The 27,032-nt window shown below is 56.1% G+C and overlaps 1 protein-coding gene across 3 annotated transcripts in view; it reads left to right on the top strand.

Annotated features, from left to right (window-relative positions):
• KLHDC4 (kelch domain containing 4) overlaps nt 1-27,032 on the top strand; it is a 43,316-nt gene that overhangs the window by 6,648 nt on the left and 9,636 nt on the right. For 2 of the 3 annotated variants that reach the window (XM_059382253.1, XM_059382254.1), the window contains exons 3-6: nt 603-658; nt 1,363-1,461; nt 11,159-11,295; nt 24,837-24,929. In XM_059382253.1, coding sequence (XP_059238236.1) covers nt 1,369-1,461; nt 11,159-11,295; nt 24,837-24,929 — 323 coding nt within the window. In that variant the 5' untranslated portion in view covers nt 603-658; nt 1,363-1,368. Of the gene's footprint in view, nt 1-602; nt 682-1,362; nt 1,462-11,158; nt 11,296-24,836; nt 24,930-27,032 lie in introns of all 3 variants that reach the window. The other variant, XM_059382252.1, reaches the window with a different exon arrangement.

Here is a 27,032-nt window from a genome sequence, read left to right as displayed (position 1 = left end):
TCTGCTCAGCAGGGAGCCTGCTTCCTCCTCTCTCTCTGCCTGCCTCTCTACCTGCTTGTGATCTCTCTCTGTCAAATAAATAAATCTTAAAAAAAAAAAAAAGTGATTTATTTATTTTACAGAGAGAGAGCATGAGCAAGGGGAGGGGCAGGGGGAGAGAGAGAATCTCAGACAGACTCCACACGGAGCACAGGGCTCGATCTCACAACCCTGAGATCATGACCCGAGCTGAAGGCAGATGCTTAACAACTGAGCCACCCAGGTGTCCTGACAAACAGTTTTGATTGTGACTTAAGAGGACGGGCCCGTGGAACGGGTCAGCTGTGGGAAACTCGGCACGTACCTTAGGGGCACCTGGACTCCTCACTGCTTGATGGTTTCCACCCAAAAGCTGTGTGAGTCACTCAGCTCGGGGGCCCCCTCGTACTGTGGCCGCGACGTTGATTTTAAGGGATGGGGGCCTTAGTCTCCGTTCCCGTTGCCAGGCTTGTGTTGCACAGGAGTCTGGGGAGGTGATGCGGCCTCTGGCGGAAGGGAGGCGGCTCTGGGCTGGGGGCCACGGGCCGGAGTGTGTGGTGAACTGCTGCCTCTGTCTCTTGCAGGTTACATGCCTCCCTCTCGGCTCATCCCGAGAAAGATGAGTTAATCCTTTTCGGAGGTGAATATTTCAATGGCCAAAAAGTAAAGTATATATTATATTTTTTTCTTTCCTCCTCAAATTTTCACGGGTCTCGTTTTGAGTAAAATTAGTTTAAAGCGGTGATAGCAGATTTGCACTGGTCCCACGTCCTGAGCCTGCAGGACCGGCTCGTGACCTTGTCCTTGAGAGGCCGCCGGGCTCCTCCCGTGAGCTTCAGAGTCGCTGCTCTTCTGCCCCTTTGGGTTGATGATTCGTGAGCACGTGATGGGGCTCAGAGTTGTTTGGGAAAGTGGAGGAGAGTGCGGTAGAGTGACGAGCTCAGCTTTGTTTCTGAGCGGGCCAGAGAGGCCAGCGTTTCGGCATCGCGTAGGAAGCATTAGGAGAACGTGGGTTGGCTTCCTCCGCGCGAGGATCCCTGTGAGCCTGAACTCCACGCGGAGTTCAGAGCTCCGAACTCTCACGCCTTTAAGAGCCAGGCTGGACTCTGAGAGGTGACTTGCGGGGCAGGAAAGGATCTGGGTACCGTAGGGACTGCTGGGCGTGGCTGTCATTATCCCAGGGACGCAGGGGGCCCAGCCGCAGGCTTCCCGCACTGGTGGGATTTACGTGGCATTAGGAAACGTGTTTCCTGGGGAAAGCTGGTGATTGAGGTCCCGCTTTCCACTTACTGTTGCTTGGTTGGAGGCTTCACGGATGACACAGAGTCCCTCTTCCTTTGGCAGACGTTTATGTATAACGACCTGTACACCTACAACATCAGGAAGGACGCCTGGACCCGAGTGGAGATCCCCAACCCACCTCCGAGACGCTGTGCGCACCAGGTACGTGTCCGTGCTGACGCTCTGCCTTCTTCCTGGCCTGGGATCCTTGTGTTCTGTGCGCGTGGGGTTGGCGGACGACACGCGGCCTGGTTCGGAAGGGTGGGGGCTGACACGTGGGTGCGCTTGCTGTCCCCGTTTGGATGCGTTGAGAAGCTTCTGCTCTTTAGCGTGTTCACTTACGAGATGGTGTCGAGCACTGTCTCCAGGCGGTCGAAGAGCGTGGGAAAGAGGCCCGGTCGGTCTTCCTCGTGTGGTGCCCAGCACACCGCAGCCACGTGGCAGCACGCCCATCCTCCATCGGAGTGAGAGGCTCCCGCAGGCCCCAGACCTGGTGGTCAGAGAGAGGAGTTCCTCGGGAGAAACCGAGTGTCCTGACGTCGTTGCTAAGGAGCGAATCGTAACCAGAGATCACGAAGCGGCTGATGTCAGCTTGTTGTCACTGGTTTCTGCTCACCCCGGGGAGCTCTGCCAGAGCTGCTGCTGTCCGGTTCTGTAACTCCACGAGCAAGGGCCCTTGGTCTGCTCTGTTACTGTCCTAAGTCCGGACTTGGACCAATGTCAGGGTGCAGGGAATAATTGGAACAAGTGATGTGTTTTCAACCTGGAGAGAGAAGGTTGTGCGAGCCTGCCTTGGTGCGAGGGAAGCATCCCCCCACGGCACGTGGGGATCCTTTATCGGGTTCTTAGCTCACGGGCACCCGCAGGTCTGAAACCGGTTCTGAGAAGAGGACTTGGCTGCCTGAGCTGCACCCGAGACCGGGAGGCGTTTGGACTGGTTTGTCTTGTGGAAAAGAAGGGTGTACTTGCAGGTTTAGCCGTCAGATCTTCGTAAGCTTGGGTTTTAATAAATAATGCATTTTTTTTCTTTTAAAGCTTTTATTTATTTGGCAGAGAGAGAGAGAGAGAGGCCAAGCAGGGGAGCGGCAGGCGGAGGGAGAAGCAGGCTCCCCGCCAAGCAGGGAGCCTAATGCAGAACTTGATCCCAGAACCCTGGGACCATGACCTAAGGCAAAGGCAGATGCTTAACTGACAGTCCCCAGGTACCCCTAGGTCACGGATGTTGAAGTTTGATCTGTTTGCCAGAGACCCTCAGTTCTTGAGAACGTGTGATCTGCCCCAGGCCTGCAGGCTGAGGACAAGTCCTGTCCTGTCCCAGCCGTGGTCTCTCCATGTCCCCAGCCCTCCCACGTACCACCGTGCAGTCCTGAACCCGCAGAGCGCTCACATTCTCATGGAGCAGTCCCTCTCTGGCCCGCAGGATGTGATGTGGGCTCGGGCTGCTTTTGCGTTTGTATTCTTAGCTGTTTTATTTTATTTTATTTATTTATTTATTTATTTATTTATTTAATTTTTTTTAAAAAAGATTTTATTTATTTATTTGACAGAGCGCTCACAAGTAGGCAGAGAGGCAGGCAGAGAGAGAGAGAGGGAAGCAGGCTCCCCACTGAGCAGAGAGCCTGATGCGGGACTCCATCCCAGGACCCTGAGATCAAGACCTGAGCCAAAGGCAGAGGCTTAACCCACTGAGCCACGCAGGCGCCCCTCTTAGCTGTTTTAACCACAGTTACTAACTGCATTCTTGAAGAATTAGTGTAAAAGCCTTTGTGATTTTTAAATGCAGTGACTTTGCCGGAGTACGGGGCAGGCTCTGATTCACGTGCCTGCCTTGGGAAAACTTTGCTAGTCTGGGACTAAATAATGTCTTTGTAGTGAAGGTTGGTTTGCTGTTCTCTCCGAATTTCCCAGTGAAGTAGAGCCACAGGAAACAGAACATTGGTTGTAAAGTCTTTGGCCTGAAGGTCATTACAGTCCGAGTTCTACAACATTGAATTCTGAGACCTAGAACCTTCCTTCTGACCGGCGCGTTCAGTGTGATGTCAGCGGCCACGTTCTTAATCTTCTTTCTCACGGTGGCGGGGTGTGCGGGGAGGAAGGCCGCATGCACACTCTTCTTTCTCTGCTGCTTCTGGAGTTCTGCGGGGTGAGGTGGACTTCAGTGTGTAATTGGAGAGTTTACGTGACTTTTCTGTGAGATCACAGAGGCAGGAAAGGGCTGTGGCGCTGCTGGGTGTGCGGCCGGACGTGTGCAGGCTTCAGTAGCTCACCCCTCGGCACCCCGTTCCCTGGAGGAGGGGAGGGCGCGTCCACACGGCTCTGCCTAGATCGTGAGGCCGCCACCGCCAGCAGGAGGGACCACTGAGAACTGTGGGGACAGACGGCAGGGAGGTGGCGGTCGTGAAATCATGTCTTCTTGGTCCCTGGCTGGTTTCTGCCAAAGTCGTACACGAAACACGAGGTGTTCTTGCCTAAAGTAGCAGACGGTGACGGTTAAAACATCAGCCTCGCGCCTCAGTGAGCAGCAGGTAATTTCTGGAGAGAGGGTGATGCACGGGAGGCCTTTCTCCTGAGACGGCAGAAGTCACGGTGGCGCCCGGAGCTGCAGAAAGTGTCGGCCTCCGTGTGAGTAGTGGCGTCTCCGACAGGGTGAGCGGGCATTGCGGGGCTCCCGGCTTGCTCCCTCAGGAAGCAGGAGGCATCTTTCACATGCGAGGCACCCTTCCGGGGCTGGGATATGGCGACAGAAAAGAACAATTTGCCTTTCCTGATGGTGACGCCCCATGTCTCGTGTTACTCTGATCCCGAGGGCGTCGTGTGTTTTTTGGACTCGCGCTTTCACGAAGCTGAAGCTGCTGTAACGTCCATTCGGAGTCTGATCCTTCGGATTCTGATGGGCTTGTTTTTGGCATTTGGAGGGAGACTGGGGAGTTTGGGGTTTTCCCGACATGACTTCATTCCAGATCTGCAGCAATAAGCAGGCCTCATGGGACAGGTCAGAGCGAGGTGCGGGCAAGGCCGGCCTCGCCTCGCCCCCGGAGCAGGGTGCCGTGCCGTCCGCCGTCAGCAGGCCCAGCTTTGTCTTCATGAGGCCCGGGTGACGGTTTCAGCAGTTCCTTCCGGGCCGCGGTGTGTGTGTGCGGGCGTGCCGGCCGGCCGGGCCTGCCCTGAGGAGCTGCCCGGTGGTCCGGCCTCTGCCTCGATGTCTTCCATAAGAGGACTCCGTATCTGAGGATACCACAGGAGGTCATTTCGTTAGTGCTGGACTTCGTTTCAAAACGTAAACTCTGGAAGATTTCCTTACTGGGTCCTGAACGTATTACTTTTGTGTTATGTTTTGACGAGAATGTGTCTTTTATGGCTGTCTTCTGGGAAATACGTTTTTTTCTTCTGCTGCGGGACATTTTAGAGTCCGGCGTGTTAATTCTGCGGACAGCTTTAACTGGCAGTGACCCTCACGAGAATCAGTTTTGGAGACATGTGGCACAGATCGTGACCTGGATTAGACCCCTTCCGAAGCAGTTTCCCTGTCACTCACTCAACAGTTACGAAATAGAAAGAGATTGGAAATTTGACTTGGACGAGACTGAAACTTCTGGGCGGGAGTTTTAAGATCCTGTCGCGAACTCCCGAACGAGCCACTTTGCTCCTTCCTCTTTCCGTAGACTAGAAACTTTTCTGTTTCGGTTTTCCCCTAGTTGCTTTGATACAAGCTGTGGGTGGTTTTTCCTCACCGTCGATTAGACATGTCCGCGTGGGGCAGGTTACTTGAAGCGACGGGACTCGTAAGCGCGCCTGGCGGAGGGTGTGCTTGTGCAGTCGCGTGACGTCCTTGCCGTGCGTCTCGGTGCAGGCGTGCACACGGGTCGCCCGTAGAAAACCCTGTTAAGGCGTTCCGTTTCAGCAGCATCAGGAACGCACCGGGGCGCCTCCCGACCGGCACTGCGCAGACTTCTTTTCTTTCCCAGACGAGGGAAAAAGGGAAGATGAATCTACTTTGTCCTCAGACCCGTTTTCTTCATCTCTGGGGGTGGCAAGTGAAGGGAAATTTTCTTTATTATCTTTTCTCTTAAGAACCTCAAAAAGAGTAGTTGAGCAGGAAGTGCAGATGTAGAATTTATCCTGCTTTGTCTGTATCTGGTGCCCCGGAAGGGCTTCTCTCCCGGGGCTGCGTGTGCTGGAGGGAGCCGGCGGCGCGCGGCCTGCGTGTGTGAGCGCGTTCTCGCCACATGCCCTCTGCTGCTTTTCTTTGACTTGAATTTCCTCCTTTTTTCGGATGACTGGGGTTGTGTTAGGTTCTAGTCTTTGAAGGCTGGGTCTGGTTTGAGGTTGGTAGGAAGGTGATTGCCTAGTACTTCTCATGTAGGAGTTTTGAAATCATTCTTAAAAGGTGGAGAAAGTTTTGTGTGACTTAAGAATCTCAACCCTGGAGCCCAAACAGAAGCTGTGTTTAGTTCAGAATTTCTTATACTTGTTCCTCTTTCCCTGACAGGGGCTCACTGATTTGTTTCTCTTCATTTATACGTTTGTCTAAATGTTTATGTGTTTCTCTTTTTTTAAGATTCCATTTATGTGACAGAGAGAGATCACAAGCCCGCAGAGAGGCAGGTGGAGAGGGGGGGAAGCAGGCTCCCCGCTGAGGACCTGAGCCGAAGGCAGAGGCTTAACCCACTGAGCCGCCCAGGCACCCTTCAGCTTTATTTCTAAGTGGAAATGTCTGGTTTTACTTTGGTTTTACACGATATGCGTGCTAGAGATGAGAGATGTTCCGTTTTCTGGCTTCCACTGCTCCAATGAGAGGTTACTGGTCATTTTTATCTTGCTCTCCCGTATCTAACGTGTCTGTTTCCTCCTCTAAGTCTGCTTGAAAGATTTTCTCTTTGCTGTTGGCGTTTTAGCAGCTGGGTTTTGAGGTCCCTCGTGGTGTTCTGGGGGCCCGGCGAGGTGTACGTTAGGCTGCTTCGTGTTGTCTAGTAGTCAGTGAGTCTGTGCCTTCCGGCAGCCTTTTTCTTTTTGGCTTCATTTTGGGTCGTGTTTATTGCCCTTCCCAGTGGATATGCCCTGAACCTGCGCAGTCTTTCTTTCACAAATGGTGTTTTCCACCGAGGGTGTTTGTTTTTGACAACCTTTCCCATGTCTGTCTGTTGTGTTCATTTTTCCTGTAAGTCCCTACGTGTTTGCACCTGCTCTGCGTCCTCGTGTTCTCATCTCGCTTCTGGGCCTCTTTCTGCTCTGACTTTTCTTCTTCTAAGGGGTTTCGTTTTCCTCCCAGGAATGTTGTGGTCAGCTGCTGGTCAGACACCAGAGGGTGCTGCTGGCGCGCGGCAGCAGCTGGGTAGACGGGCGCATGCTACCCGCTGGCCGTCTGGATTTTGTCCTCCTGTCGGTGAAGGACGAGGTCGGTCCTGGCCCGCGGTTCTGTCACTCGCAGATTGCCGTGATCTTCCGAGGCTTTCCCTCTGTCTGGCCTAGCTCCAGGCTGTGGCCTTTCCAGGATCTCCACTGAATGCCCTGGTGTTCAGCGACACATTTCGCTTTGTCTGGTTGGAATTGGCTGGGCCCCGAGCCCCTGGTAAGCGCAGGCTGTTCGCAGGCGTTCAGCTTTGCCCGCAGCTCTTTGCCCGGCCGCCAGCAGTCCCGCCTCGCAGCTGTGCTGCTTGGGTTGGAAGGCCCCAGTGGGGTCCCCGTGTGGATTCACAGCGTGCTCTCTCCCCAGCTCCCTGCCCTGCAGACTGCAGCCCTCAGCGTCCCTGAACTGTGACCTTTGTCTCCGCGGCTCAGGAAGACCACCTGTCCTGGGGCTGCTTTCCCTGCAGCAGGGGCAGAAAGTGCCCCCAGAGTCGACGTGCTCATCCCGCCCGATCGCAGACTCTTAGGAGCACGGCTGCCCCTCCTGTTGCCTGGTTACAGCTCCTTCGTGGATGGTCCAGTGCTCCCCTGTGGATGGGGTCGGGGAAGCGGGACTGCTCCGCTGCGCGGTGGTCCGTTGGGTTAGAAGGGCGGGTTTAACACCTGGGTCGTTAGAGCCGTAGCCTGCTCTTGGCCGTGTGCGAGCTCTCCTCGTGGTGCCCACAGTCTTCGAGGAGCGGCTTAAATGCAGCTCCGAGGTCATGGACCATGAGCCTGCCTCTGTGCAGCCTCCGGGGTTCCCACTGGGCTGGGCTTGCCGTTGCAGGCCAGTGGGGATGCGGCATGACAGACCGAGCTCTACTTGCATGGACTTTGACTTCTTTTTTTCCCCCAAAATGACAGAAAAAAGTGAGGCGCCTAGCTGGCTCAGTCGGTTAAGTGTTTGACTCTTGGTTTTGGCACAGGTCTTGATCCTTGGGGTCATGGGATCAAGCCCCGCATTGGGCTCTGCCCTTGGTGGGGTCTGTGTGGGATTTTTTCCCTCTGCCCCATGTGCACACACACCTTCTCAAGTAGATGATTTATTTATTTATTTATTTATTTATTATTTATTATTTTGTTTTTTTATTTTTTAAAGATTTTATTTATTTATTTGACAGAGAGAAATCACAAGTAGTCGGAGAGGCAGGCAGAGAGAGAGGAGGAAGCAGGCTCCCCACTGAGCAGAGAGCCCGATGCGGGACTCGATCCCAGGACCCTGAGATCATGACCTGAGCCGAAGGCAGCGGCTTGACCCATTGAGCCACCCAGGCGCCCCGATGATTTATTTATTAACGTACCATGTGTTACTTGTTTCAGGGGTCCAGGTCTGTGATTCAGCAGTCTTACAGCTCACGCGCTCCCCTCAGTCCCTCCCCGCTCCCCCCACGCCCTCCCCTCCAGCAGCCCTCAGTCTGCGTCCCGAGACCAAGAGTGTCTCATGGGTGGTCCCCCTCTCCGGGTTCCTCTTGTCTCACTTTCCCTCCCTTCCCCTGTGATTCTGTCTCTTTCTCAGACTCCTCATATCAGTGTCAAATAGATCTTTTAAAAAGTAGATTGAGGGTGCCTGGGTGGCTCAGTGGGTTAAAGCCTCTGCCTTCAGCTCAGGTCATGATCTCAGGGTCCTGGGATCGAGTCCCGCATCGGGCTCTCTGCTCAGTGGGGAGCCTGCTTCCTCCTCTCTCTCTGCCTGCCTCTCTGCCTGCTTGTGATCTCTCTCTGTCAAATAAATAAATAAATAAAATCTTTAAAAAAAAAAAAAGTAGATTGAAAAAACTTACCATGTAAGTGATAAAGATTCATTATGAAAAAATGAAAAGAATTAAAAAGCAGAGTAAGTCCATTGTCCATTTTCATATCTCTTGTCTAAACACGTGACTTGGGGACAGCTGGTGGCTCAGTTGGTGAAGCATCTGCCTTGAGTTCAGGTCATGATCCCGGGTCCTGAAATCAAGTCCTGTGTCAGGCTCCCTGCTCCGCGGGGTGTCCGCTTCTCCACCGTCCTGGCTTGTGCTTGCACGCTCGTGTGTGCGCGTGTGCTCTCTCTTTCTCTCAAATAAGTAAAATCTTAACAAAAACAGACACACGTTCCTGCACATCTGTACTTCCTGCTAGCTGGCCCAGCCGTCAGACCCGCGGGGCGTGCACTGTCTGTAATGTGGTAGCTCGAGGCGCTGTTGTAATGTGCAGCCTGATGGGCCTGCCAACCCCACTAACTCCGAAAATTGTCAGATTTGGGTCTCAGCGGATCAGGACATGTGCTGTAATGATTGGAAATGGTCAGTGTCTTCCCTGCACATGCGTTGGCATTTCAGAGTGCGAGGAAGCGGGCTCGTCTCTTCACAGGGTGGTCCTCTGTGTGGAGACGGGTACTGTGTCACCCTGACTGCGTCCGCAGGACTCCCGAGTTAGTGCAGGGCCACAGTGGCTTGGTGACGGCCACAGTTCTGCAGCGTCCTGAAGTGGCTCAGGGCGCTGCCGCAGGAGCTCTGGGGTGCCCAGGGGTGCCCGGGGACAGAGCCTGCTGGGAGCCACTGCCGACCCGGCCAGTGAGCGCTTTCTTTCCGGACCTAGTCCCCCCCCTGCTGCACGGCCTGCCACGGTGGCCCCTGCTTCGGAGCTCCCGGGCCAGAGGGCCCCCCCCTGGTGTGACGGATGCTCCTGTGGTGTCGACTTCGTGGCTGACTGCCCGTGGTTGGTGATCGCAGGAGACCGGCCCAGCCTCTGCTCTGCCACAGGCCAGGTTTGCAGGGTGTGTGCACAGCCTGTTTCCGTGAAGTTGTCCCCTGGCCACACTGTTTGCAGACCGGTGCACCGCACCCTGCAGTCAGCCGGGTCGCCACCGTCCTTAGGACCGCGCCACCTCTCCGGTGGAGTGTCATCGAACTAGAGCTCCAGGGGGCAGGACTCCCCGTCACTGGGCGGCCACGGAAGTGGCTGTCGCGGGTTCAGGCGGTCGTGGCCGATGGCCCGTGGCCTGCAGCAAACTCCCGGAGAGGCCAGGCGTTCTGAGGTGAGGCACGGCTGTGGGGGCAGGGTATCCCCAGGGCGAGAAGAGGGCGTGGGTTCTGGTCGTCTGGGCAGGGGCTTCCGGTGTCACTCGTAGCACATGTCCGTCTGCACCGAAGCTTGTGTTCAGAGAGCGGTCTGCTCCCTCGCCAGCACACCAGCCCAGAGCTCGGAAGCCCTGCACCACGCGTCCAGAGACCGCCTTTAAAACCCTCCGAACCGGTGTGCGTTTGCGTCTGTGTGGGTCGTTTTCCGGGGAGTGGCGTTCGCTCTTACTTTAGCTGCCGGGAGCACATGCCCTTCCACGGTAGAGTCCCTTTTCTGGAAAACCTGAAGGCGTGGACTTGCTTTGACACATGCTTTCTAGTTACATGATTTGACTTGCTTTTTCCGCTCTCGTGGGGCGCCCAGGACGGTGGTTCCGGTCTGCCGTGGCCCGAGTGTGTGCTTTCCTGCTGGTATTTCGTGGGTGCTGGGTATTCTTCGTCGTCATTGAGGTGGTGACCTCGGGCATGTGAGTGACCTGAGCCCTGGAGTTCCCGTCCTCACTCTGCTCCCCCCTCAGCTGGGCGCGTGGGTGTATGAGGCGGGCCCGGGGACCACTGCTCTGAGAGCTTGGATACTCTGCTAAGCCCAACCACGCCCTTTTTTTTTTTTTTTTAAAGATTTTATTTATTTATTTGAGAGAAAGCAGGTGGGGGGAGAGAGAGAGAGAGAGAGAAGGAGCAGAAGCGGGGAGAGGGAGAAGCAGGGAGCCGGTGCGGGGCTCCATCCCAGCACCCCAGCACCACGACTCTAGCCGCAGGCAGACGCTCCCCGATGGAGCCGCCCAGACGCCCCAGCCCAGTGACACTTGGAAGTACGCCCTCGTCAGGCGTCAGGTGTGGTGTCACACTTGCTCCCTCGCTCCGTCCTCTCCCGGGCCCTCGGCTCTGCGGCTGCCGAGCCTCCGGGATGTGCGGCCCCAAGGGCACCGTTGGCTCCGCTTTCGCTTGCCTTTGCTGTTGTGTGTCTGTCCCTGGAGGTACGTGGCGGGAAGCGGTGGGCGTCCCACGCGGGTGTTTGGTTTGTCCGTGGGGTGGAAGATGCTCGTCCCACGCAGCTGGAGAAGGGGTTCGCGCGCAGCCCAGCAGCTTTAGTCTCCGTATTTGAGAAGAAGAAGGCGCTCTGTCTGCTCGTGGTAGAGCCCTTGCGAGCGTCTGACGCTGCTGGGTCCGCTGGAACGGGGCTGGGGCTGGCCTGCATCCGTCTGCCTCCTGGGAATTCCGGGACGTGCGGTGGGTGTCGGACTGCGGAGGATCTGCCGAATGCGGGATTTTTGAGGCCTCTTCCCTCAGACTGGGGAAGATGATCGCTGAGCATGGGTGCTGGCTGCGGCCACCGTGTGTGCTGCCCTGCGGCGTCCCGGGACGCGGACCCAGCTGAGCGCCGCATGGCGGCCCTGACCTCTCTCTCTCTTCTCCAGGCTGTGGTGCTTCCTCAGGGCGGAGGACAGCTGTGGATATTTGGAGGGGAGTTTGCTTCTCCCGACGGAGAACAGTTCTACCACTACAAGGATCTCTGGGTGCTGCACTTAGCCACCAAGACCTGGGAGCAAGTAAGGTAAGGTACTGGGCAGTGAGCTTGACCTCCGGCCTGGCTCCGGTCCTGCACCGGCATTCTGCGTTCACGGGGATGCTGCTCCAGCTCTTGGAAGTCCGGGGTTCCGAGGAGCAGGAGTGCAGAGCTGCGAGCGGCCAGTCTCGCTGGTGCCGGAAGGCAGGCAAGAGCTCGCCTTTTTCTCTAGACCCTTCTCGGAGAAGCCCGGCCCGGCGATCGCTCCCTGACCACTGACTTTGTTGAAGGCGTCGCTGGGCTCGCTGGGACAGCCCGGTGTCCCTGCTTGCTCTCCTGTCGTCCCTCAGTGGCACCTATGTGCAGCGTCTGGAATGCCGTCCCCCTCCCGGGACATCTGTGGATCCCCTCGGAGGCAGCGCTGGGTGTCCGCTTGCTGGCAGTGGACCGTGGTCGTCCCTACGAGGGACTGGTCTTCGGTCTGGTGGACCGAGACTAGCGGAGCTGGGAAGAGGGGGGAGGACAGGGAGAGCACGTCCTTGTGCTCCTCAGTGAACCAGGCTCCACCGTGGTTGCTGGTGTAGTTCTACCCCGTCGGGGACACTGGTGATGGCTTTGTCGCATCTGGACCGCACGCTCCGCCGCTCAGAGCTGCACGTCGGCAGAACCGACCGCAGGACGATAGATGGAAAGTAGGGTTCGTTGGCTTTATTCTTCAGTGTCGGGGGTCATGTGCCCCGTGGCTGGGGCCACACACAGCACAGTCCCCGAACCCTGTCTTCGCTGTCACAGGCTCCGACCAGAGCTTCCTCGTGTGCTGGAGCAGGCGGCTGGATTGCAGAGTTCAGTCACGGGGCAGCACCCTTTTCGGGGCCTGGGACTTCGATGGGAAGGGAGCCCCACTCCCCAGGGGCCGCGGCGGGTGGTGTGAGGAGGCTGCTGACGCCGGGCTGTGCAGGCCGGCTCTGACCGGCTCCGGGCCCGGGCTGGTAGCTCGCTGGAGGCTGCTGTGTGCGAGGAGGGCGCGTGTGGCCTCGGCTCAGCGCAGCCGCTGCAGGAGTTCGAGTTCAGCTTACCGAAGTGGGAACTGGGGAGCCTTGTGAGCGCTGCCGAGGGCTGATGTCCTTTCTGGTCCCTCGCTCACTCTGAGAGACGTTCATCGCCTCGGCGGGCACAGGGTTCAGTCACGTTCAATCGAAAGTGGTTTTGTCGTGCACATGTGGAACCTGGTCATTTGTCCTCAGTTGAAAGCGTCTTCAGGCCCAGGGCGCCCGCCCGTGTTCCTCGTGCCGGGCTCAGTTGTTAACTTACCGCTCGTCCGTCTTTGGGGAATTGATTCACGATATTTTCTTCACTTTTTTATCAGTTTGAGTAGCTTTTTGTCCATAATTCTTGGGCGGGTGAGCGGCAGTGCTCAGCTCCACGAGAGAATGCGGCCCCCTTGGCGGGCTCCGCGGGGCCGGGGCTGCTGGCGGCTGCGGGGCCGTTCTCAGCTGCTTTGCCGGGCGCGCGGTTTCTCGTGGCCTTCAGCCCTGCCTGCTTCTGCGGCGTGTGCTGTGGGTGTGGAGCACGGAAGCCGGGGCACTAGGGACACATGGCCACTCGGGGATGTGCCCTTTGAGGGGCTCGCTGTGGCCGCTGTCTCCCAGCCAGCCCGAGACAGCCACCCTTGCCTCCGTGCGACCCGGGCTGTCAGTCCCAGCACGTGGGCACGGCGTTCACGGCTTCTGTCCTGTGTCGGAAGTGGTCTCCGCGAAACAGGTCCCCACGGTTTGGAGGCTTTCTGCGATTGTGCTGCCAGAGGTTATGGAAAGCGTGTCGTAGAGCGTGTTGGAGGCTGACAAGGAACTGCGCGGTGCTTCCTGTCGCCGTTCTTAACCCGTGCTCGTCCGGGGGCAGTGGCGGGCCTGGGACACCCGGGCTGCTCTGTTTTACTTTGTGCCTGAGTTCGTCCAGCCTTCCTCCCGGTAAGGGCCCCGGGTCTGGCGGGTGAGCGTCGCGCGAGCTGTCCGACAGGCCACGTGCCCCTGACCAGGAGGTCCTGCCTGCGAGGCAGGAGAGGGAGGGTTCTGTCCCCAGCCCTGCCTCCGATTCTGTGTGCCACCAGCTTCTGAACGAGTGGCTGGGTTTCTGTGTTTTGCTGCTTCACGCATTTATCGTTGAGCTGTTTTCTGTCTTCACGGCTGACGAGAAGCAGAAAGTCCGAAGTGGCGTTCGGGAGGCATTACGTGACGAGCATTGCCCTCGTCCATGTCCTCGGTGGCTCCCATGCTGTATGATCTCGGGCACCGAGCTCTGTCTTTCTGTAACGCTTGGTGCTCGGACCGCCCGCAGGCTGCAGCCCTTCTCCCGCCCCGCCTGCCCCAGAGGTGGTTCTGAGCCGAGGAGGGAGGTGCTGCCTGTGCCGCCCCCTCTCCTGCCCTCCTGGCTTCCCACCGCCCTCCACGTGGGGCGGGGGAGGGAACGCGCAGATCTGCAGAAGGGTTTCCCACTGCTCCAGAAGCCACGAGAGCTGACTCACGTGACCATGGGACCCGTTGGTTTCGTAGGGGAGATGGTGCCACGAGGACACAGAGGGCGGGGACCGGCAGGGAGAGGGGGCACGAGCGTGTATTCCCACGGAGACCGTAGAGGAGCAAGCCCCGGAGCCCCACGCGGCTCGGGGGAGACGGCGCAGGGGTGATGGCAGGCCAGCCGCAGATGAAGGCAGGCGCCGCTCGGGGGTGGCAGGCGGGCGAGCAGGACGAGCCCCCAGCCAGGACGTCGATGCATCTGTCGGCCCGGCGCTCTGTTCGTTTCTCGGTAAACGTTTCTCACTCCTGTGGGGGTAGCTTTATGGTTGAGGAGGCTTCCCGAGAAAGGTCAAGGCCAGCTTCGGCTGTATTAAATCGGCATGTCGCGCGTATCGAGCCCCTTTCCTGGCTTTCAAGGAGGTTTTCCCTTTGGGAGGGCAGGGCGGATTCCCTCTCGCTGGCTGACGACTTCTGACTGATCGGAGACAGCAAGTGTGCTGGCCCATACTTGCGTGCAGGGGCCGGTCTGGAGAAAGGGCCTTTGGGGAAGCAAGTTCAGGTTGCCGGGCGGAAGAGTCGGGGCCTGCAGAGGGTGGTCAGGGAGGAGCCGCTGTGCCGAGGTCTGCAGTCAGGTCACTGAAAGGGACACCTTGATCGGCCAGTGCCTGCACGTAGCCTTGTCTCACGGCCGTGCTGTGCACTGGACGCCCAGGCCTGGTGGTCCCACCACACGCCCGGTTCTGCCAGCAGAGGCTGCGGGGCCCGAGCGGGTGCAGCCAGGGCCCCGAGTGCTGTCTGTACCCGGGGCGGGGGGCGCTGCTGGGGACCACCTCTGCAGCTGCCGTCTGCTAGAGGACGGCCTCTCCATGACCGAACGCCAGCTTGGTTTTTGGGAAAGTGCCGCTTTAAAAATTACACTTGGATGAATTTCCATAGTTCCGTGCAGCTCGATGAAATCCGTGGAAGCAAACACCCTCTGTGCTTAGGCCCAGAAAAGCGTGTTATCGCTGTGCCCGAAACCCCTGTGCGGCCCGGAGCGCAGGGAGGGAGTCTTGCCTCCCCTGGCTGTTCCTGAGCGTCGCTGCCAGGAGCCCGGTCCGTGCGGCTTGGGGCAGTAGCCGGCTCACTCGGAGCTCTGCGGGGCTCTCGTGCGGACACAGGACGCTGCGTGGGTGCTGGGCGGGCGTCGGGAAGTCACCGGGTTCTGGAAGGTGCAGAGGGGTCTGCCGTCCGCATGCCCGCACACATGCTGGGACGCGCGTCCGTGTGTTTCTGTCGGGTGTGTCCAGGCCGAGTGAGGTGGGGGTTCCCGAGGCTCGTGCCCGTTCAGCTGCGGCCCCTGCTGGCGCACGGATCTGCACGCTGCGGTGCCGGTTTGCTCGGCAGCCCCGTGGGTGAGCTCTGGCCGCGGCCGTCTGTGGCGCTGCTTCTGGCGCACACTGGACACCGAGTGGACTCCACTGTCTTTTCGGGGCTTCCCTGCCTCCCGTTCGCGTCGCTAGCAGCAGACGTCCACTCGACCTCATGACGGTGCAAGACGAGAAGACGGCAGGGTGGCTGACCTCAGGAAGGCCCGCGGTAGGTGGCGGCCTCAGGTCACGTGTGCCCAGCTTTCCCAGATGTTTTGAGGTTTCCTTCAGCCTCTGTCTTCCCCGGGGGATGCCTGCACACCTGCTCTGCCCCCGAACAGAATTGTCACCCTCTTGAAAGGATGGGCACGCCCACGGTGGGTCACCAAGGGGACAGAGATTTCGGCATTCCTTTTCTGTTTGTTTCTGAATCTGGGGCTGCCCCAGCAGTTACCTGTGACTCGAAACCCAGAGGGAAGCCGGGCTGCTTAGAACTTTGTGTGTTCAGATGTCATTCTCGTGCCAGGAGGTCACCCTTCCACGACGTACGGCTCACAGAGTCGTGCCGCCGTCGCCGCCCACTCACGCAGAGCAGAGAGAAGCTCCGCTCCGTTACCACCCCCCGGTCAGCTCTCATCTACCCTGTGTCTGCACGTCTGCCTCTCTCAGGTCTTTCATACAACCACGGGCCTGCAGCTGCTGGGCTTTTGGGACCAACTTTCCCTTCACAGAGTCTCTAAGGCCCACTCTGTATGGTACTTGGTGCTTTTAAAAAAATTTTATTTTTTAAGATTTTATTTAACTATTTGGCAGGCAGAGATCACAAGCAGGCAGAGAGGCAGGCGGGGGCGGGGGATGCAGGCTCCCTGCTGAGCAGAGAGCCCGATGGGGCTCGATCCCAGGACCCTGAGATCATGACCAGAGCCAGAGACAGAGGCTTAACCCACTGAGCCACCCAGGCGCCCCAGTTGGTGCTTTTTTATGACCAGATGATATTCCATTGTACAGACAGGGCACATTGTGCTCATCCATTCGCTTGTGACGGACGTTTGGGCTCTGGGCACTCTTCTGTTTTGCGAGCAATGCTGCCAGGAACGTTTGCATACAACTCAGGCACTTCTCTGTGCATCTAAGCACTTAGTAGATGAGCAATAAAAATGGTTGAATAATAAAATACAACGTGTGTGCACATTTTCTCTTGATTTGCGAACGGCACGGACATTGGTCCTCAGACCTCCATAGTGTGTGTGTGTGTGTGTTAACGCTGCATCTGAGACGCGTGGGACACGTGGCACCCTCGGAGAGGGCCGTTAGCGGCAGTTTTTTGTCTGATCCGGTTGTGAGGACCATGCCATGTAATTTTGAAGAGTGTGAATTTTGGGACCTGAAATGCATGTGGAAGTGAACACACATGTCGCCTGCTCTCTGGGGTCTGCCGGGAGCTGTGAGCTTGTGGGCCGCGCGCTCTCCAGCCTCCTTTGCAGCTGGCTGTGAGCCCAGCACCTGGAGAACTGGGAGCAGGAGTGCGCGTAGACTCCTGCACCTGCCTGCTGGCTCACTCGCTGTGGACGCGCCCGGGCAAGGGGGAGGGTCCGGCACACAGAGGGCGGGGGTGCGGAAACTGTCCCGAGGGTCGGCGCTCAGGTCTACTGACACACAGGTTGTTCCGTGCTCAGACCTCCAGCTTCATCTGGGGTGGCTTTATGTCGTAATTGGTGGTTGCGCTTGTGCGTTCTGGGGCAGACTGTGTCCTCTCAGTTCTGGGTCTGCCATTGGCCAGCCTGGTGTGTTTCTTGACTTCTAGGTCTTGTTGTTCTCATCTGTAAAATGGGAAAGGCTCGTACCTGCCCCTCTGGTTGTTGTTACCAATGAGAGCCCATAAAAGGAGCCCGCCTAGTGTAAGAGAAACCCCCAGAGACAGCAGTGTTATCATTAATAGTAACAGTTAAAATAAAAGTAAGACAAGGATAGAGTGCCTTAGGTTGCCTGGGTTCTAGAGACTGGTACCGATTATTCTGTACGATGCAGTTGAATACCTTATACTTACTTTGCCCACAATCTGTTGCTCCTTGGAAAAATGGGGCCAAATTCCAGAGGTACATGGTTTGAAATGCAAAGGGAGATGCTCTTGTACGTGTTTCGATTCCTCCTCAGGCCATGTTATAACCATTCTTGGAGGAGGGGCTTTTTCTATTCTGAGGATGAGTCACGAGACAAAGTTCGCTGTCGGGTCTCCCTGTGTGACCTTGAATCTCGGGGATTATGAGAGAAATGGTTCCTTTGCTCCCCAGACATCTTGGGGCCACCTGGTGCAGCCCGCTGCTAGAGCGCATCATTTCGTAAGGCGTAAACTTTAAAGTAACTCAGGGGGTCATTTGCCTACATTTGCTTAACCACTGTCTGTGCTGGAGCCACGGAGGGGGCTGATGCTCGAATGTTTCCTGGAGACGTCGCCGCGGCGGCCTCCGGAGGGCTGGGGGCGCGAGCGGCGGCTTGCCCTGTTGGACGCCGTTCTGCACGGAGCTCAGATGTGTTTAAAAGCGCTCACTCCCACAACGTTACACACGTGTTTTTGCGCCACATATAGACCTGGCTGAGTAGGACTTGTTAATTTCCTAGGACTCCGTATTTAGGAGTGACGGCAGTTGAAATGTGCCCGTTGGAGATTCAGATATAAACAGGCTCTTCTGGTTGGCTTTATTTTTCTAAAGGGGTATATAGAGTCTTTTTATAGAAAAATTTTCTCTTTTTGGTTACAAAACAGTGATACTTGGCTGCTGCCAGAAAAAGGGAATTGGTGGGCAGGAGGCTGAGCGAGGGCCTTGGACCTGCAGCCTTGTGGCTGCTGGGCGTCCTCGGGCCGTGACAGTGGGCCATTAGGGTCACGTAGCATTCGGGTCTCCACGTAACTCTTTTTCAAGTAGAATCGGAAGCACTATACTGGCTTAGTTGTTGAATGAAAATTCGTTCCCCAGGTTGTACTTTTAAAGTATCGTAGGAGAAGATCTCTCAGAAGGGAGCGTCCTTGTCCCCGTCATGCGAGGTATTTTTCTTCTTGGGCTGTCATGGGCTGCCACGCAGGGTGGCCTGTCTCCTCAGCAGCTGGCATGCTGGGGACAGAAGTGGCTGCATGCTGTTGCCAGTCGAGGTGGGTGCCCAGCCACTGCAGGAATCTGTGGGTGGTGGCGTCCTGGTGGGCCCAGACCCTCCTTCAGAGCTGTGTTCATTTGGTATTTTTATCAGGAATTTGGACGTAAAAATATGCTTCCCAAATTTGTGGGTGATACAAAGCTGGAAGGGAGAGCGGATAAACTGGTCGACAGAGTCAGGATCCTCAATTCACCTTTGTGGGCCAAATCCAGCAAGAGGAGATTGAAGTGGGAGAAGTACCCCTCGTGGGTTGCGTGTAAATACAGCCTTGAAGAGTTGACTATAAGAGCTGCCCTTGCTAGTGGAAGAGGAGGGTTTAGTGACTTGTGATGCTGGTTGACATCAGCGCGTAGCGAGGCTGCCCAGAGGCTAATGCGTAAAGGTTGCGGTAACAGGGTCCGGCCTCCAGGAACAGGCACGGATTACTTTTGGTTGACTTTCCCCTGACAAGTATGGTGGTCGTTTTGAGTAACACATTCCCTGGGACGTTAATGAACTGAGGGCCTTAGGGGAGAGAGACCCCGTGATCAAGCATTCGGGGAAAGGTGGGGAGAATGGAATTGGTTCTGGATTGGCATAGGGAAGACCCTGGCAGTCCTCACGGCAGTGTGCGATGCGCTCCTCGTCTGGAAACCCTGGGCCGTTCGAACGTTGTTTTCATTTTGAGATTCTGTGTGTTTGATGGTTTGTGGTGTTGTTTTTTATTTTTTTATTTTTAGAGATTTATTTATTTAGGAGTGCCTGGGTGGCTCAGTGGGTGAAGCCTCTGCCTTTGGCTCAGGTCATGATCTCAGGGTCCTGGGATCGAGCCCCGCATCGGGCTCTCTGCCCAGCGGGGAGCCTGCTTCCTCCTCTCTCTCTGCCTGCCTCTGCCTGCTTGTGATCTCTCTCTCTGTCAAATGAATAAAATCTTAAAAAAAAAAAAATAATTTATTTATTTATTTGAGAGAGCGTGGGAGCATAAGCAGGAGGGACAGGGAGAGGGAGAGAGAATTGCAAGCAGACCGCATGCTTAGTGTGGAGCCGGATGTGGGGCTCTGACTCATGACCTTGAGATCATGACCTGAGCTGAAACCAAGAGTCGGACCTTAAGTGACTGCGCCACCCAGCTGCCGCTGTTAATGTATTTTTTGTGGTACCTAGTTTTGGGGGAAACTGTGTATAATGCACAAAAACAAGCGGAAGAGAACACGTTGTATAGGAAGTGCTGGGCTGTGTGGTTCAGGTCGCAGCCGCCCTTTGCAGCCTGGAGCTGCCGAGGCTTTGTGGACTGGACTGGACCGAGTTCTCTTAGGCGGTGGAGCTGGGCCGTGGGAGCCACGCAGCAGCGTGCGGGAAGCCGAGGCACCTAGAGCCCGGTTCTCACACAGGAGCTGAGCTTGTAACCGGTAAGAATCCAGGAAGCACATCCACGTGTCAGCTCTTTTAAAATCCGGTTGTTTTCTTGTTGTCGAGTTTGAGGAGTTCCTTGGAGATTTTGATCCTTTCTCAGATGTGTCGACTGCAAATGTTTTCTCCCAGGCTGTGGCTGCTGGTTCTCCTGTGAGCGCCTTCTGCAGAGGAGACGTTTTAAAGGTCAGCGACGTCCAGGTTATCGGTTGTTTCACAGCTAGCTCTGTCCGCGCTTGTGCAGGACGACGGTCTGCGTCTAGGCTCATGTTTTCACATGTGGGCGTCCGGCTGTCCTAGCGCCGTGTGTCGGCGTCGTCTTGTCGCTCCGTCGCATGGCTTTTCGCCTTCCGTAAGGGCCGGATGACTGTGTTTCTGGGCGCCTGATCCCGGGCTTTCCGTGCGCTCCGACCGGTCTGCTTACTCCGCACTGACACGACGCTGTCTCGATTCCGTAGCTTGAGAGCAAGTCTTAAAGTCAGGTAGGTCAGTCTTCGACTTTGATCTTTTCAATATTGTGTTGGTTATTTGGGGTCTTTTTAAAAAAGAATACTGTATTTATTTATTTGACAGGGAGAGAGACCCAACGAGAGAGGGAACCCAGGCAAGGGGAGAGGTGGAGGGGAAGCAGGCTTCCCGCCCAGCAGGGAGCCCGATGCAGGGCTCGACCCCAGCACCCTGGGATCATGCCTGAGCCGAAGGCAAAGGCTTTAACTCACTGAGCCCCCCAGGTGCCCTGTCTGCTCTCATTCTTATTATTTCTTTTCTTCTGTTTACTTCTTTTTCAAGTTTCCTGGGGTGGAAAATTAGGTTATTGACTTGAGATATTTTTTTTTTCTAATTAGTACATTTGGTCCTGCAAATTTCCTTCTAAGCACTTGATTCCACTGTATCCCGCAAATTTTGATAGTGTTTTCATTTTCATTCAGTTCAAAATATTCTTAAATTTTTCCTATTTTTTCTTTGACCCACATGTTATTTGTAAGAATGTTGTTTAACCTCTATGTGTTTGGGACCTTTCCCAGCAATCTATTACTGGTTTCTAGTTTATTCCTACTGTGGCCTAACAGGCAGACATTGTCTTATTTCTGTTATTTTCAGTTCATTATGGTATGTTTTGTGGCCCAGAATGTGGTCTGTCATGGTGAATGTTCTAAGTGAGCTTGAGAAGAACGTTCTTGCCCATTGTTGGATGACGTGGTCTGTGGACGTCCGTTCCATCCTGGTGATTGATCGTGGGGTTCAGCTCTGTCCTCATCCGTTTCCGCTGCTGTGTCCGTTTTTGAGAGACGGTCGTGGAGTCTTCCCAGCGCAACGGCAAATAAGTCTGTTTCTCTTTGCAGTTCTGTTAGCTTTTGCCTCACATAGTTTGGCATTCTGTCGGTGGGCGTTCTGTTGTTGGATTTGTACGTGGTAAGAACCGGTCCGTCTTTTTGGAGGGTTCATCCCTGTGTACTTAGGTGGCGCCCGCTTACATCCCTGGTGACTTTCCTTGCTCTGACGTCTGCGCTCTCTGAAACGCAGTTACTCTGGTTTTTCCCTGGTTAGCTGGTGGCGGGTGCGTCTTCTCCGTGTGTCTGCATGTTCGGGATGGGCTCCTTGTACAGCGCATGGCTGGGGCTTGTGTTTTGATCCAGTCTGGCGCGCTTTGTCATTAGACGGTGGGTTTAGACGTTAGCCTTCGCCGTCGTTATCGGCAGACTGGATCAGTCTCCCGTGCTGTCACTGTCCCGTCTGTTGCCCTTGTCCTTTTTTTCTTCTGTTTGTCTTTGACTTTTTTGGTGTTTTTTGTGGTTTTAATTGATCCTGTGGTAGGATTCCGGCTTTCTCCGTTCTCAGTGCGTCCGTTACACCAACGTTCCTGCTGCTCTGGGTGGCTCCCTGCGGTGGGCCGTGGGCGTGTGCAACGACCCGAGTCCACCTTCCGATAACGTGGTGCCGCTTCGCGAGTTGTGCGCGTGCATTGAGATGGCGACGTGCTCTCAGTCCCTCCCGGTCGCTGTGTCATTGCTGTCTTCTCTCTCCCCCAAGGACAAGCTGAAGACACGTGTGTGCAGAGGCACACACAGTCAGACACATCGCTCTGACTGGTCACTGTGCACCAGTTGTTGTTGTGAGGGGAAGAACCCGGAAAAGAAAACATTTTTATTTTACCTTCACTTTATGGCTTCTTCAGTCCGTTTCCTTCGTCTGTGTGGATTCGGGGTTCCGGCGCGCGCGCACGGTCTTTCGCTCGCGCTCTCTCAAAGACTGTCGAGCATTTCTCGTGAGGCAGGTCTGTTGGCACCAAGTCCGTTAATCTTGGTGTGTCGGGGACAGTCCTCGTTCGCTTGTGCAGGACGCTCTCGCAGAGCGCGGAGCCGGGTGCCGCTGGGGTTCTCCGCTGCCGCCGCAGCTCCTCGTCCTGTCCTGGCCGCCCCGGTGTCTGAGCAGGCGCCGGCCTGGATTCGCACCTTTGTCTCTCTGTAGGTAAGGTGTCGCTTCCCATGGCTCCTTTTGGGATTTTTTTCTTTACCTTTGGTGTTCTGTAATTTGAAAATGACAGGCCTTGGTATCCGTTCTTGGCATTTAGTCCGCGTCGTGTCCGCCGACCTGCATCGGGGTTTGGTGTCAGAGTTCGGTCTGGGGAACTTCTCGCCGTGGCGCGGTGTCCTTCTGGCCCTCTGTCTTCTCCTTCCAGCCCGTCCTGCTTCTGTTCCGCCTGGAACGTAATCGCCCCACGGCCCTGGGGTATTGTCCTCGGTTTTTTCCCAGTCTTGGTTCCCCTTGGTTTGGGGTTTTCCAGCTTTTCCTTGCTGTATCCTCTGGCTCTGGGGCTCTTAGCTGTGCCGGGCCTGCTCGCAAGCCTGTTGCAGCCATTCTGGGCAGCCTGCGTTTCTGTTAGTCGTTTGATCTCTCATATTGCTTTCTGGTTCTTTCTTAGGCTTTCCGTCTCGCCGCTTTCATTGCCTGCCTGTCCCTGCATGCCGTCTGCGTTACTGTCACAGCCCTAAACGTGTTCATCACAGGCGCTTTAAGATCCCTGCCTGTCTGCTTCTGGTGCTTGCTCTGAACCTGCGGGCAGATTTTTGCCTTTTGCTGCGCCTCGTACACGTCCCCTTGCTCGCGGGCTGGAATTGCTGGCCAGGAGGAGGCGTGTGAGCGGGCTGGTGCGCGTCCTGGGAGGAGGGCTCAGCTCCCTCCTAGAACTCCCAGGGCCTCTCACTTTCTCTCCTCCCTTCGTGGTGGGCCGCATGCCCAGATGGAGCTGGAGCCCACCGTCTCCCTTCCTCGGGTCCGTGCGCCTCTGGTACCACTGCAACCCGTGGAGGGCCCTGGGTCGCTGCTTGGCCCTGAGGGTACAGAATGCTCGGGCGCTTCTCAGAACGCTCCTGCCCCTGTGCCCTGCCGCTGCCGGAGGCACGAGCGGATTGTTTGGTGGCACTTCTGTGGGAGGGCGATGGAGCCCCTCGGGTAAGTCTCCCAGTACGGAGGCCCTGTGACCGGGTCCCCCTGGAGCATCCCACTCCGCATGTGGCCACACTGAGCCTCCTGCAGTGTGTCTGTCCAGTGCAGGTTTTCCTGACCGCGTCCGCCCGCTAGCTTCTGCTTCCAGAAGCCTCCTGTGCTCGCCTGTCGGCCTTTACTTCGGGGCCCACAGTTCGACCTGTGCGTGAGTCAGGAAGAGTGGCCGGCTTTCAGTCTGTTCAGCTTCCCGCTTGCTGGGACCGAGGGGTGACTTCCAAGTCCTTTGATGCCAGACCAGAGCTCAGAGGTCCCTTCTTTGGGTTCTTTATCCCATGTATTTTTATGTTGGGTTTATTGAGATAAAATCACATTCAGTGAAATGACGGCCTTTTAGCTGGACGGTTAGAGAGGAGTTTCTGCTAATGCACAGACCTGTCTAACCACCGCCGTGCTCGGGACAGATGAGGTGTGCATCTGTCCGGAAAGTTCTCTCCTGCCCACTTGCCGTCAGTCCGCTTGTGCTCTTTGGCCCTAGGCAGCTACTCTCATCACCAGGGATGGATTTTTGCCTTTTTAAGAACCTCCTAGGGGCGCCTGAGTGGCCCAGTCAGTGAAGCGTCCGCCTTCGGGTCAGGTCATGATCTCGGGGTCCAGGGATGGAGCCCAGCATCTGGCTCCCAGCTCAGCGGGGAGCCTGCTTCTCCCTCTGCCTCTGCCTGCTGCTCTGCCTGCTTGTGCTCTCTCATTCCGTGTGCCAAATACAGAAGCAGAATATTAATAAAACAAGATTCTCCTGAGCACGGAATCCCACAGTACGCGCTCTTCGGCTGCTGGCTCTTCGGCTGGGTGTGGTGTGTCTGAGACCTGTCCACGTGGCATGTCTCAGGGCACCGTCCTCCTCCGTTGCCGAGAAGTAGTCTGCTGTAGTGAACGCACCGCGCTCGATGCACTCCCTCATCGAGGCACATCTTGGCCGCTTCCGGTGTTCGACAGGAGTAAAGCTTCTCTCGATGTGTGTGTAGGTCTTTGTACGCACTTGTGTTTCCAGATCTGAGTGACGATCTGGCATCCCATGGCCAGGTCATGTGCCAGCACGTCTCACGGTGTAAGGAACAGTCGCGGTGGTCGTGCCACCTTGCCCCTGCCGCCGTGCTGTGCGGACGAGCCAGCTCTCGGCCCGTGGCTTTAGGAGAACTTGAGCCTATCGTTGGGTTTTGGCTGCTAGTGGCCTGGGTAGGGACCACACTGTGCTTTGGGCTTTCGCTCCCAACGACTGAGGGCGGAGGCAGGTGACCGTCTCTTGCTGTCCTTGTTGGCCGTTCGCGCGTCTTTTCTTTCCTGTTTTCGTCTCAGCCTCCTGTTCTGCCTTTGCCTATAATCGTACTGGGTTTATCTTACTCAAAACATGCAAGGGTTCTTTTACGTATTCTGGGTGCAAGTCATTGGTCAGGTGAGTGCAGAAATCGCCCCCCACTTTCCGTCTCCTGTCGTTTGATTCTGTGATGGTTTATTTTGAAGAGCTGAGGTTTTCGGTTTTAACCGAGTCCAGTTTCTGTAAGGCCCTGTTTGCGCTCAGGTGTCTTTACTCCAAGGTCATGGAGACGGTCTCCTGTTTGGTTCTCCACGGTTGTAGGAGCTAGTAGACTCGGTCTGGGTTACCTGTGGTCAAGTTCGGCGGTTCTCGGTCAGTGCTCGGGAACAGAACTCGGTGTAAAAAGTGGTCTCTTTCTTCCCATTCCAGATCATCGGGAGGCCCTTCCGGCCGGAGCGGACATCGGATGGTGGCCTGGAAGAGGCAGCTAGTCCTCTTTGGTGGCTTCCATGAGAGTACAAGGTTGGTACCCGCCGGAGAGATCTGTCTTTCCTGGGACGGTAAGGAGCGGAATTTTTGTGGGAAGAACCACTTGGAACACGCACGGGAGGTGCCGCCCGTCCCGAACACCGGAGCCGGCTCCGTGGATACGCGGCGAAGCGGCAGCCCCCGCGCTCTGCTCTCAGTGTCTCGAAGTCCGCAGTGCTGAGTGGCGGCTCTGCATCCTTGGTTTGCACTGAGACCTGGAAGTGATATGGCCGATCCTGGTAACTCGAGATTTTCCGCCTTTACCCTGGTACAGACTCGCCCGGAGGACTTCGGCTCCCGCCCTCTGCTTTCTGACTTGCTAGGGATGGGGTCTGAGAATCTGCCTTTCAGCAAATGTGGGTGCTGCTGGTGCTGCTGGCTGGGGGACCCCACTCTGAGAGCCTCTGGGCTAAAATTGAACTTGTCTGTGTTGGGGACCGTGGCGAGAGCAGTGCTGTCTGAAGAGGGGCCTCCCGCGTGCCTGTGTGTGGCCGTGTTGGTACGAGCCGCCGTGATTGTGTGTTCCGTGTGTGCTCATGTCCGGCCAGGCGCTGGGAGCCTGTCGTCCACACCGTCGCCTCTCAAAGGTCCCGAGTTGAGTCCAGAGAAGCAGGACATGACAGGTCCCTATTCTGTCACCACCGTCGTGCCGTGCTGGTCTGTGTAACACGGCGAGGCTGTCTTGCCTGGTGAAGGCCCCTGTGTGTGCTTTGCCTCTGACCAGGTCCCACATGGGGGAGGGCGGTCAGGGGTCTCTCCCGGTGGCCATGGTCCACACTTCCCTCTCCTGACCCCGTGACAGGCAGCAGAGTCGTTCGTTGATGACCCGTCCCGGCCCCTCCCATTTCTCTCACTCGCTCTTTCCGGACAGCGTCCGGCTCCTGACCCGTTCACTGGACGTTGGTGTGGAGCTGGGGGTCTGCGCTAGGGTCTCGCGCTGTCGCTTCCCCGGTGCCCGCTCTCCGTTGAGGGGTGGGGGTGGGGCTCGGTTAAAGCTGCAGTTTGTCTTGGTGAGTGAATGTGTCTTATTACTTGAGGAAAGGGGACATAAATTCTTAAAAGCTTTGGGGGGGATTTTAAAAACATAATTCAAGCTCAACAGGAGCGATTTTGTGTCCTTCAGGGTGTAACGTGGGTGTAATCATGCTTCAAGATTGAGTCTCAGAGCCCACGCTGTGTTGGAGCAGCTCGAGACCCCATGTCCGAGGTGGGGAAGCCGGGCTCCCCGCTGCCTAGTGGGGTGTGGCCTCCGCTGAAGAGTGCCCCCCCCACCCCCGCCGGTGTGCAGGGCGTATTGCTGTGTTGGATGAGAGAGCCTGGGCTGTTGGTAAAAGTTTATACCTAAGGGATTGTCATTTATGATTTATTGTTGATATTTTCTTTTTTGAACAAGGAATTATTTGTCACACACACACACACGGGGTCTGTGAGTGTGTTGGTACGTTAGTTCACCTCTCGAGTGCGAGACGGTGGGACCAGCACAGGCCCTTGGACTGGGAGCTCACAGGTTAGACAGTGGATCAAGGTCTGTAATGGTTGTAAAGTGCAACATTTTCCAAATCAGAACTGTTTTCAAAACTATTACAGTCTGTTACCTTGCTTAAAATTGTTTATGAAGTACTTACATTACACACACAGGAAAAGGCAAAGATACCAGAAAAGCTACCTGTGCAGTCACCTTCCATATGAAACAAGTTAGTTTGGCTTTTAAAAACTGAAGAACAGTTGATATTTATGTGTAGAATAGAATTAAAAAAATATATTTATTTGAGAGAGAGAACGAAAGCACGAGCAGGGAGAGAAGCAGGCTCCCCGCTGAGCAAGGAGCCTGATGCGGGACCCGATCCCAAGACATTGGGATTGTGACCTGAGCAGAAGGCAGACGCCCAACCCGCTGAGCCCCCAGGTGCCCCCAGGATAGTTTCTCACTGAACAGCTGCAGTGCGAAATCTGCGGAAACAGTAGAATCTAGTGATGCCCTCCCAGAACTCTGAGCCTCCGTGTTCCCCCATGCACGAAAAGCCGTCCCACAGAGGGTGTGTTTCCGTGGGTGCCCGTCAGGAGAGGACCGGCCAGGTGGCGGCCTGTGCCCCGTGC

The sequence above is a fragment of the Mustela nigripes genome, chromosome 17 (genome assembly GCF_022355385.1).
Source record: "Mustela nigripes isolate SB6536 chromosome 17, MUSNIG.SB6536, whole genome shotgun sequence".
NCBI lineage: Eukaryota > Metazoa > Chordata > Mammalia > Carnivora > Mustelidae > Mustela > Mustela nigripes.
This window is presented reverse-complemented; position numbering and strand designations above follow the sequence as displayed.